Source organism: Canis aureus, chromosome 2 (assembly GCF_053574225.1).
Source record: "Canis aureus isolate CA01 chromosome 2, VMU_Caureus_v.1.0, whole genome shotgun sequence".
NCBI lineage: Eukaryota > Metazoa > Chordata > Mammalia > Carnivora > Canidae > Canis > Canis aureus.
In genome coordinates this window covers 55,330,288-55,342,508 of record NC_135612.1, presented here as the reverse complement: position 1 = coordinate 55,342,508, position 12,221 = coordinate 55,330,288, and the positions used below count along the sequence as shown (strand labels likewise).

The following is a 12,221-nucleotide window of genomic DNA, read 5'->3' as shown; positions in this document are numbered from 1 at the left end:
ACCCTTAGTAATGCTTTACAGATGCTGGCTCCTCTCCTCGCTCCAGTCCCTGTTTCTCCTCAGCTTCTACAAGTCTCCAGCAACATCTCAACAGACCTGATGCAGCCATTCCCCTGTTTACAATTCTTAATAGCTCCCTGCTGTCTGCAAAATAAAGGCCCTTCACAAACTGGGCCCAGGCTTCTTCCCTCCGGTGGTATCAGCACACACGATCCTCCGTCCGGTCAGATCCAGCCGCTCCGTTCAATCCTCCCTCCCCGCCTTTGCTTGGTCTCCGCCTGGAATGCCATCTCCGCCTCTGCGAGCGCCAGGGGCTTCCGGTCTGCTCCTGCACCAGCTACCCCAGGTCGCCTTCCGTGGCCACAGCCAGGCCCACGGTGGTGCCTCCCGTCCTCTCTCCCTGTAGCTTCCCTTTGCAGGAGGGCAGGAGCGTCGGAAGCGGTTTGCCCAGGGAGCTGCGGTCCGAACAGGACCCCTGGTGTCTTTGGAACTTTCCGGAATCCCCGACGCGTCCCCGTCTCCAGCACCGGGTGCAGCGGAGCTGGTGTGAACGCGCCTGCGGAGCCCGGGGACGAGGGCGGGGGCAAGGGGGCAAGGGGGCAGGGGGGCAGGGGGGCAGGGGCGCGCAGGGCTGCCTACCGCCCTGGAGGGGTCCTTGGAAGAACAGGAGCTCGGACCCGGGGCTCTTCTTGACAAAGCACCAGGTCGCCGCGTCGCAGGGGCTTGTAAGTGGCGCCCCACACGAGTGTACGGGGCGAAGTGGGGCCCCGAGGAGGTAAGTGACTTGAACAGGGTCACTAAGTGAGCGGCGCGCTCGGGCGTGGGGCTCCGGCCCCGCAGGCGCTGGCTGCCACCCTCCAGGTCCCCGAGCCCGGCTCCGGGTGGGCGGCGAGCCCTCGGCCCGGCCGGCTGGGAGGGGCGGGGCGGGCGGGGGCGGGGGCCCGGGCGGGGCCGGCACAGGTGCTTCGCATCCGGCCGCAGTGGGGGGGGGAGGCTCCACGGGGGCTTTATAAGCGGCCCGGGGCGCGGCGCTGTGCGCGGCTCGCTGCAAAAATAGCGCCCACGTGTCTGCGCGTCCCTCGCCTCGCCGGCCCGCCGCCCGTCCGTCAGCCAGCCCGCCCCGCAGGGCCACGCCGGCCCCATGGCGTTCCCGCTGGTAAGAGCCGCCCGCCCGCCGGCCCGCCGCCCGCCGGGGCGGGGCTGGGCGGGGCGCGGTCCTGGCCGCAGCAGCTAACGGTCCGCGCGCAGCCTCGGCCAGCCCGGCGGCCCCCTCTTCCCCGCCCCCCCCCCCGTGAGCGCGAGTCCCGGGCGGGGCGCGGGTCACGTGCCCGCGGGCGTGGGGCCTCGTGGAGGGGCGTGTGGCGAGGGGGGCAGGGAGCCTCCTCGTGACTCAGGGCCTTTGGGCTTAAAGGCGCCGCGGCCCTCCGGGGGCGGCCGGCGGGGCCTCCAGGCTGCGCTGCGGGCCCCCAGGGGCCTCGAGTATATGTCCAGACGGGAGCCCACCGGGCGGAGGGGCGCCTCGGCGCCGGGAACGCTTCCTCCTCCCGCAGCCGTCGCACGTGAGACCCGAAGCCGCCGGCGCAGGGAGCTCCCGCGCCTCGCAGCGCCCCCAGCGAGTCTCGTTCGTACCCAGCGGGCGGCGGAGGCGGGGGCGGGGGCGGGCGGCCCGGGTGGGGCGGGGCTGCGGGCGGCGGGACCCCCGCGCGGGGCCTCGGCTGGCCGGAGCGCGCCGCGACGGCAGCTGGCGTGGTTCCTTTAAGGCGGAGGGATCGGCCCCTCGTGCGGGCCGAGGTGCCGCGGCCGGCCCGGGAGGTCACATGGCTTCACACGTTCGACTGCAGGAGCCGCGTTCTGAGGGCGGGGTCGTCTAGGTGGGGTCGCACGCGGGGGCGGCGGGGCGGCGGGCACGTGCAAAGGGGGCTGCGCGGGGGCGCGGGGGGAGGCCCCAGGCGGCGCCTGTGAGGTGAGTCCTGCGGGCCCGGAAGGACGGACGGACGGGTGGACGGGTAGGCGGCACCTGCTTCTGCTTCGCCGGGCGGCGCGGACGGAGGGCAGGCGTGCGTGTGGCCTTGGTTTTGTCATTCTCTCGTGCACCCAGGTCAGCGGGGCCAGGTGCACCAAGCTGGGAGGAGGTGGAGTTACAGACCCCGCTCCGGTTCGGGTGTGGAGCTGCAGCTGAAGGGCAGCTGGCTTGGAAGGCCTGGGCCAGTACTGAAGCCTGCTGGGGGTGCTGGGGACCCGGACCGAGGACAGGTCACTCGCTCGCCTTTGGCTGTGCCACTCGGCGTCGCTCCTGGGCTCTTTCGTGGTGCCGGTGTTGTCTGTCGTCCAGGAGCCCCTGACTTCGTAGCCTCGTCCGCAGGAGGCCCTGGCCAGGTAGAGGCCTGGTGAATGGCCGGGTGCTGCCCGGGCGCCTGTGGGAGGCTAAGGCACACCTGGGCGCTGAAGCACACCGCCGCACGCGCGCCGGGCGCTGGAGCTGGCAGGGTGCACCTTGCGGGCCTCGGTCCTCCGCACGTGCCTCCAATTGGGACTTCGCTCCCGAGGGAGGCCAGAAGCTCGGCAGCCTCCGTGGCAGCGCCGAGAAGCTGGGGGATGGGGGGCGCTTCTGGGAGCCCCGTGGGGGCCTCTCCCCTCCCCCTCCCCCTCCCCCACCCCCACCCCTACCCCCACCCCCACCCCGCAGTCTCGGTGCTCAGCGCTGCATTTCTCTGGCAACTGCTTCTGGTCTCCCTGGCTACCACTCCGCAGCCACACTCCCTGTTCTGGCACCTGGGTAAACTACTGCTCTGCGTCATCTGTCGGGGCGAGGGGCGAGTGGGCCACTTGGCTTTCTGGGAGGCACAGGTGTGCCGCCTGTCGTCTGCGCCCCCTCACCTCCCCGCCCCATCAGGTGACCGAGTGCGCCAGCTGGAAGTGCGACTGGGAGGTTGGGAGGATAGTTTGCACCCTCAGGCTCCATTTGAGCCTGGGATGCACGCTGGGTTAAAAATAAGAGGAAATACAAACAGGCAGCACAAAACCTTGGAAACCTCAGCTTGGTGATTGTTTCCTTGCGTGGTTGATTTGGGTCATAGGTAGGAGAGGAGTAGAAGTAGTTCTCCTGGAGCTCAGGGGGAGCCCCTAGGGATAGCAATGCTGCGGAGCTCAGCCCTGTCTGCCGTTCCTTGCAGGACTGGCTTGGAGCTGCACTGCCCCCAGAGCACGTTGCCATAGAGTTTGGTGTTTGCCAAGTGATTGAATTGAAACTTGAGTGGCCTGGCCCTGCAGGTCAGTTTGTAGAACTAGAATTTGGGAGTTGGCTACCCCATATGTAAGTCAGTCTTTGTAATATAAAAATGGTTGCCTTGCCCCCTCCCAAGGCTTGCCTGCACAGTAAGAGCTGATGCAGGTGGTGAATGATCACAGATATGTTCTCAGTTTGGGTTGGGCCATAGGCACCTGATACAGGAGTGGGTCTTTTGCTGTGGTTCACCTCCCATGGCAATGATCCTGAGACAGAAAGCAGAGGAAGGTGGGGAAAGTAGGAAGACTCCAGGCTTCACACTGAACTTGTTAGCAAGTAAGCCTGTGTTAATAGCTGTCTCACTAAGTATTTTCATGAGTCATCAAGCTATTTATTTTGTTTTTAATCCTGAAAACTGGTTGCATGCTCAGATCCCCGCAGGGAACTGAGGTAACGTAAATGAGGGAAGAAGGGAGAGAAGAGTAGTGCCTACTGTGCTAGAGTTTGTGTCTAAAGGGAGCAGCTAGTAGCAGGAGTAGCAGCAGTAGCAGTCACACACAGACATGCAGCCAGAATTGATAGGTCTTTGACTTTTTTCCTGGTTAAGCTGACAGTCGCGGTTTTATTTTTTATTTTTATTTTTTTTAAAAGTTTTATTTATTAGACACGCAGAGAGAGGGGTAGAGACTCAGGCACAGGGAGAAGCAGGCTCCATGCAGGGAGCCCCACGCGGGACTCGATCCCAGGACTCCAGGATCGCGCCCTGAGCTCCAGGCGGCGCTAAACCGCTGAGCCACCCGGGCTGCCCGCGGTTTTAAATGTAGAGCTTAAAAAATTGTGGACTGCGTAAGGTTTTAAGGTAACATGTCTCTGAAGAGGAGATTCAAACTCAAGGCTGGTTTGGGATCCCAGTCTTCAAATCTTCCTTTTAGATTTTTCCCCTATTTTGCAAATGAGGAGACAGGCTCAGAAATTGTTACAAGGCTGTTGGGAGATTCAAGTGTGAACCTAGCTCTTTCCTTCTCTAGGTATGATACTGTGTGCAGTCTGGTAGGTCAGAGGGATCAAGGAGTTATTGGTGGTGGACATTGTATAGGAAATCCAGTGGTTTATGGGCTGGTCCCATTTATAGGCACGGCGAAACTTAACTGCATTGGATGGAATCTCTCTGGTTGTTATGGAAGTCAGTGTGGGTCTTCTGAGCATTTGTGCAGTGGTGTTGATGTCAGGAGGAATGTGCTGTGTCTATCATTCCGGGATGTGTGTCAGAGCAGTTAGCTGATCTGAGAGAGCCAGAGGTTTGGAGAAATCAGGCTCCTCCCACTGTGGGGGTGACCCTCCCCAATCCTCTGAGCAAAAGACTTTCCTTTTTCAGGACAGTTAGAATTTCAATAACTTTTTCCTTCCGAGATTAGGCAAATGTGATATTATATAATTGTTTTAAGACCTTTGAAAGTAGAATATGGCTTATTAAATCTCACCTTTTCTCTCTTAGCTAAAATTCCCATAATCCTGCCTCCTAGATTTCCAGGAAGAATTAATAAGGGTTTTAGCAGTATGTGCTTAAGATCTTCTGGAATAAGCTTCCAGAACATAAAATAGCCCTGTGCCAAGAATGAGCGAATGGGTTTTCATTCTGGGTGAAACTTAGGTACACAGAAGCGTACATAGCCACACTACCAGATGTAAAGGGGTATGTACCTTTATTTCCATATTTTATTCCCAAAAGGCTTAAATCATAAAGCAGTAGAGACCATATTCAGAGCCTTTGCCAAAGAGATTTTCTAAAAATGCAGACTCCAATACAAATTAGATAACTTTTTTTTTTCTTTTAAACCTGTGGTCTGGGAAGGTTTTTTTTTTTTTTAAAGATTTTATTTAGTTATTCATGAGAGACACAGAGAGAGAGAGGCACGGACACAGGCAGAGGGAGAAGCAGGCTCCATGCAGGGAGCCTGACGTGGGACTTGATCCAGGGTCTCCAGGATCACGCCCAGGGCTGCAGGCGGCGCTAAACCGCTGCGCCACCGGGGCTGCCCATCTGGGAAGTTTTTGGAAAGACAGAAACTTTAGAATGTTTTCTGGTGTCCAGCTGATTCTCTAGCAAACATTTTTATTTTTATTTATTCATGAAACACAGAGGCAGAGACCTAGGCAGACGGAGAAGCAGGCTCCCTACAGGAAGCTGGATGTGGGTCTTGATCCCAGGACCCCAGGATCATGACCTGAGCAGAAGGGAGGTGCTCAACCACTGAGCCACCCAGAGGCCCCTCTAGCAAACATTTTTAGTTCAGGCACTCAGTTGTGAGTTCAGTGTTTGTGAATTTGGGGGTGGGTAGGAGAAAAAGTAAGGTGACTAAAGTAGCTGTCTGTTGGCATTTTAGTGTTCATGTGGTAGACATTATCTGCTCAGACTTTCTCATTCATTGGTTTCCCGTCCCTTGGCTAAATGACCATTGCCTAAAATAATGTGTTTAAAACGCAAATTAATTAATGGGTTTGTGCTTCTGGCTTGAAGTTTGGGACAGGAAAGCATATCAAACCTGGATATTAATGTGTAGGCTGTTGTCTTCAGCCGCTAGTTGTGGAGTCAGTAAAAGAATCAGAATCAAATAACAAATTATTCTTTTCCTATGGAAGAGCTGTGCTAATCCCATCCTGTTCTGCAAATCTGCGTTTCCTAAACAGTATCTAAGCTATACTGACTCTGGGGAGAACTTGCCAGAAACCCTGGGGACAGAGGGTGAAGGGTAGGAAGGGGGCTAGACCTAGAGGTTGGAGTAGAGGAGGTTACAAGAATTTTTGCTCCTGTTTAATTTAAAGCCAAGAAGTGTTGATTGCACCCTTTCAGTATTAAGCCTTTTGCTTACTGCCAACTCAGTCTCCCTGGCCCCCCACATTGCAGCTTTGGAAATACTCATTGTTTTCTTTCCTGCCTTTGTTGCTGTTTTTGGTTATACCTCCTCTTGAGAGCTCATCCCTTCTTGCTGTAAGCACAGATTCTCAGGGCTGAAAGTTTTTATGTTCAAGATAGGACTCCTAAAACAAGGCTACTATTTCAATTATAGTAAACTGGCTGAAAGTACAGAACAAAAAGGTACATCATATATGTAATATTTTGCATTTTTCATGGGAAAATTATCTGACTCCATAAAAAGTCAATATCCAAATTTCAGTGTTAAATTTGCTTTGTAATGATAATTTTCACTGAGTTTTGTTATTGAGATTTAAAAAGTCTCCTCTCAGGGATTGTTTTGCTTTCTTAACCTATAATGTGTTTTTAAATAACAGACGCGTGGGGGGAGCATTCCTGACTAAATGGGTTGAGCTTTGTGTGCAGAAGAACACTTAGGCATGGACAACCTTTGGTTTCTACTTCGTTTCTAGTATTCCTGTATGGTTGGAGCACCCTTTAGATTGCAATGAGTTAACACTCTTTTGTTTTGATTTTTAAGGCATTTTGTGATGACTTGCCTTGAGGTAATTGTAGAATCCCCAGAGGACAGGTCTAAAGATTGATTTGTGTTCGAAAAATGGGTCACAGTTTAACCTAGCTATTGACTCTGGGAGTAATTTAACTATACTAGTATTACTTGTTTCTTTATTCTTAGCCAGCATTATATGCAGATACATGTACGATCCTGATGGGTTTAGCATCTTGACCCAAAGTCTCCTTGGATAAAGGTATGGGAGTAGCTCTCTGTTGGAGGCAGGCAGTTACCTTGAGGGGCTGGTTGTTTGTTTGTTTTTTTTTTTTTTGTCTTTTTTGTCTTTTTTGTCTTTTGACAGAACACTTAATCTCTTGCTACTTAACACCTGTGCTCTCTACATTCTGGCTTTGTGCTCCTGGCTCTGATACCATCTGTCTCCTGAGTCCTTTCTCCTGAGACTTTTTTTTTTTAACTGTAATTTTAGAATTGTTATGAACCTCAAAAGATATTAGAGACCTATCTCCCAGGTATAACTCAAAGTTGACACCAAACACAGATTCTAACGTCTACCTATTTTCTCAGGAGAACTAAGCTTAGCATGAGAGTGATTGTTTTAGGGTAATTCAGTGAATGGATGATAGAGTCATCTTCATTTCCATACTGGTATTTCTAGAATTCATGTACCTTGACCTTTGCTATATTGGTCTCTGATTATCTCCTACTTAAAGTTTCCGTTTGTCTCTAAGATTCTGTAGCTCCCCCCCCCCCCCCAAGTAGATCTTTGTCCAGGCACTTACAAGTTTCCTCCTCCCCCTGAATGCCACATTCCCTACGGTTCATTCTGTTGGCTCTTCTTTCCCCTTATACAGAGGGCTTGTGTATTCCTGCTGTACTAGTTCTCTGAACAAATTTAAAGTTGAGCTCTAGCCCTGATTGTTCTCAAAACCCATGGTTTTGATTGGCCTACTGAACGAGCTGTCAGAGGCATATTAAATTCAGGTTTAAAAACACCCATGGGGCAGCCTGGGTGGCTCAGCCATTTAGCACCGCCTTCCACCCAGGTTGTGGTCCTGGAGACCCGGGATTGAGTCCCACATCAGGTTCCCAGCATGGAACCTGCTTTTCCCTCTGCCTGTGTCTCTACCCCTCTCTCTCTCTCTCTGTCTCTCATGAATAAATAAGTGGGAAAAAAATTTAAATGCTAAAAACAAAAACAACCAGGATGTCTGGGTGGCTCAGTCAGTTAAGCATCTGCTTTGGGCTCAGGTCATGTCCTGCATTGGGCTCCTTGCTCAGTGGGGAGCCTTCTTCTCCCTCACGCTCTGCCTGCCACTCTCCCTGCTTGTGTGTGCTTGCTCGCTCCCTTTCTCACTCTCACTCTCTGACAAATAAAAATCTTTGTAAAAACAGAACTAATTTTTTCTCTCTACTCCTCTCCTGGGGCTAATCTAATTCTATCTCCTGCACCCAATTAGTGTATTTTTCTTGGACTATAGTGTTCTCTTGGGGGAAAGGACTGTATCGGGGGTGTTTTGGTTCTTATGTTTTGTATTTTTAGTCAGTGGAGGCCCCAGTACAGAAGGACGAATGCATACTTGTAGCTCTTCTTTGGAAACCTCTTCGCAATTTCTGTAACTATAAAGCCTTGATGTGGTCTGTGTCTTTCTTTGCTTCTGCATCCTTTTATTGGTTCTTTTTTCCATTGCTACCGTCAGGTCTTCCTTGGAGAAGAGTTTTCAGTCTTCTCTTTCTACCTTCTTCCTCAGTTGTTGCTACCTATTCATACCCATTGCTCTGAGTGGAGCTCTATCATGCTAGTGATCCTCTTGTTTCCCAGACTTATCCTTCTGACCCTTGGTCCCTGGATGGGTGCATCTCCCAAACTCCTCCCTCTGTGCCCCTTACCTCTAGGAATTGACTACTGAGGTATTTCAGCTTGATTAAATCCACGAAGTGGTTTTTGTTTTTGTTGTGGAGCTCCAAACTCATGATGGTGACATCAAGGCCTAAGCCAAGATCAGGAGTCAGATGTTCAGATGACTGAGCCACTCAGGTGTCCATTAGTGTAGGAGTTTTAAGATGAAATTCAAAGTTGCTTTGGATTTTGGACTTCAGAAAGCTGAATTTAGTTCTGCCGGTCAGGATGTTATGTCTCCTCCACCACCATCATGCTGCTTTGCTTGTTCCTGTTGCCCTACCTGAGTTTGGGAAGGTCTCTGAATGCCAAGGGTTCCAGATGTTTCACATGGAGCATTGAGAACAGTATTTCTCTTCCCTTGTGAGAGCCTCCCATACAGTTCCAAGTTGCCACAGAGCAGTTCCCTGACCTGCCCTATCTCCTCTCCTCTCTTTTTCCAGCTTCCTTTATGCAGAGAAAGAAGACATTTGGAGTCTGGGATCCTCATTTGAGTCCTTGTGCTCTGTCAACTGGTTGATTTTTGAGGAAGATTTTCAATTTCTTTTTTTTTTTTTTTTTTTTTTTTTTTTAGATTTTCAATTTCTTTAAGCATGTCGTGTTAATACTTTGCAATGTGAGATGGATACAGACTTACATTGTTTAGGCTAAGAGACACTCTCAGCTCTGCAGTTGGTCATCTAGTTGGTGTTCTTGCCTTCTCCAATTGGACTTGCTCTCATTATATTCTTTATCTTCAGCTATTGCAGGAGTGGCCTTCTCCCGGTTCAGAGAGCAGTTTGTGCATTGGAGTCCATCTTTCTCACACCCTCAGGACCTTTTGGTACATTGTTTCTGCCACACCTTTCACCTCTGTTGGTGAACACGATTACTTCTCTCCTTTGTTTAGACCTTACTTTAGTACAGCACTCACCTCAAGCAGTCAGCCTCAGTGGCTTTGCTTGGCTTTTTCCCATCAAACTTTTGTACATAGTACCTCCCTCCCCATTTTGGCCTGCCCTTTGCTCATCTCTTAAATCCTTGATATCTGACATCAGATGCTCCTTTCCTGTCTCACATGTGCATTTCTGAAACTTTTTCCCAAGTACACTGTGCCGTTAAGAGCATTTCTTCAGGCTTTATGGATGTTTGTATTTCTGCTGGATGTTCCTATATGATCTTTGAAAAGTGCCAGTTTGATTACCTGTTGTAATGCAGGGGTTCTCAGACATTTTCATCTCAGACTTCCATTACTGAGGACCTCAGTATGTGGATTGTATCTATTGTGTTTGTGGATTGTATCTTGATACTTGTGTATGTGGATTGTGTTTATTGATATTTGCCCATTAGAAATTAAAACTGAAAAATTATTAAAGTTACAAATCCATTTCATATTAATAAAGTTATATTTTTGGAGACGAAGATGAAAAGAGTGAGCAGTCTTTTTTGTATTTTTGCAAATCTCTTTAGTATTGGATTTATTAGAAGATAGCTGGCTTTTCCTGTCTCTGTGTTTAATTTGTTGCCGTGTGTTGTTTCAGTTGAAATATATGAAGAAAATTTGGCCTCACACAGATGCTGGGTTGAAAAGAGGAGGAATATGGGGATCCCTGGGTGGCTCAGTGGTTTGGCACCTGCCTTTGGCCCGGGGCATGATCCTGAAGTCCCAGGATTGAATCCCACGTCGGGATCCGGCATGGAGCCTGCTTCTCCCTCCTCCTGTGTCTCTGCCCCTCTCTCTCTCTCTCTCTCTATCATAAATAAATCTTTTTTTTTAAAGGAGGAATATTTAAATAACCTTTTCATTTAATTGTGGCTATTCCTTTTTGATACTACACTAAAACTCAACAAATATTAACTTCTTAAAGGTCAGTTGCAACATGGATTCCAAAGCCTTATAGGAGTACTCTTACTCTGTTAGATTAAAACACATATATCTCTCTCATACTTTGGATAGATCATTCACCCATGCCTGATTTTGTAACACCGTAATCATTTGATAAATACTGGTTCATTGTTATGCAATATTCATAGTAAATGTATAATGTCTGCACATACACATATATACACTGCTGACACACTAGTTAATTACACCATCAGTCTCATCAGAGGAGTCTTAAAATATTGAGGAAAGTGGCCGATGAGGGTTTCCCAGAGTTCTGTTTTTTTTCCTTCAAATCTTAAATTTTAACTGTTGGCAACAAATACTGACCATTATTTTTATTTGAAGTGTTTGACTTGCTTTGTTTTCAAGAGAATGTTTGCCAAGTACCCAAAGTTGGATATAACTATAGTATATCAGTTGTGGTTTCAAGTGAAAAAGCTATTTCTTTAAAAAAACAAAAAAAAAAAAACTAGTTCTTCCTGAAACTCAGGCACATAAACACTTTCCCTTGAGACGACTACTAAACTTCAATATGCAGCAAGTGGGCTTTATGCTTACTTCCCATTTGTCTCACAGAATACTAAAGGCTTATACTCAAGGGTCAGGATTTAATACATTTTTACTGCTTTCTCAAGGACATCAATAAGAAAATCTGTCTCTGGGATTGCAGAGCATGAAGAATACAGTAACTGCTTACTATAGTTTACTGGCATTGCCTCGATTCCCATTAAGGTGGTAGTTTTACCCACACTTAGGATTTTTGTACCATCATTACAAATGTCAGCATAGTGAAAAAAAAAATCTTAGAATTGTGAAAGTAGTTTTGGTTTAGGGGGCCTCTAAAAGGATCGTGGGGACCTCCAGGGGCCAAGACCTCACTTGGAGAACTACCACCACACAGGAAAAGTCAAGGCCCTTAGTGGTAGCATACAAAGCCCGTTATGGTCTGAGTTTAATTTCTATTGGTCTCCTCCTTGAACTTTTTTAAAATTGAGAGAGAGAACATACACATAGTAAAAAGCACTAATTGTGAGTATATACATAATAAGTTTTTATATATTTATATTATTTTTACACACTTAAGTAACTACCACACAGATAAAGATATGGAACGTTTTCAGTACTGGTAAAGGTTCCCGTGTGCCCTTCCCACTCTATCTCCCCACCCTCCCACCCCTAAATTAACTATTCTGACTTCTTTGTCCTTAATTGGTTTTGCCTTTTCTTTGAACTTCAAATGAAATCCTGTAGCATGTGGTCTTTGGAGTCTTACTTTTTTTCCCCACCACTTAATTTAGTATCTGAGACTTCTACAAGTCACAGTGAAGTCCCAAGTTTACTGCTGTAGTCCCACCATTCCCAGAACCGATAGAGTGAATTACTACACCTAAACTGTGCACACAATGTGATTTTAAACTGTGCACACAATGTGATTTATGCTGAATACCTGCTCTCCTCCTGGAGTCTGGAATTTGGGCATATTCTAAGAAGAGGCTGCCTATGTGACCACTCTTCAAGAAAAATCCTGGGTGCCAAGTCTCTAGCAAGCTTCCCTGGTTGGCAGCATTTCATGTGTGTTGTCACAATTCATTGTGGGGGAGCTAAGTAACTGAGCTTAATTGTATGACTCCCTTGGAAGCTTGTACCTGGTTTTCCCCCCGACTTTGTTCCAAGTGCCTTTTCCCGTTGCTGGTTTTTCTCTGTATCTTCTGGCTGTGATAAGTGTTAGCCATATGTGCTGAGTACAATTGTATACTGAGTCCTGAGAAATCTTCTAGTGACTCA

At 49.2% G+C, this 12,221-nt stretch overlaps 1 protein-coding gene across 11 annotated transcripts in view; it reads left to right on the top strand.

Annotated features, from left to right (window-relative positions):
- Positions 1 to 624: 624 nt before the first annotated feature.
- CPEB1 (cytoplasmic polyadenylation element binding protein 1) overlaps positions 625 to 12,221 on the top strand; it is a 95,045-nt gene continuing 83,448 nt past the window's right edge. For 2 of the 11 annotated variants that reach the window (XM_077873499.1, XM_077873526.1), the window contains exon 1: positions 1,465 to 1,621. In XM_077873499.1, coding sequence (XP_077729625.1) covers positions 1,484 to 1,621 — 138 coding nt within the window. In that variant the 5' untranslated portion in view covers positions 1,465 to 1,483. Of the gene's footprint in view, positions 776 to 1,073; positions 1,157 to 1,440; positions 1,622 to 1,727; positions 1,872 to 1,982; positions 2,099 to 2,171; positions 2,377 to 12,221 lie in introns of those variants that run through there. The other 9 variants (XM_077873518.1, XM_077873508.1, XM_077873585.1 and 6 more) reach the window with 8 other exon arrangements.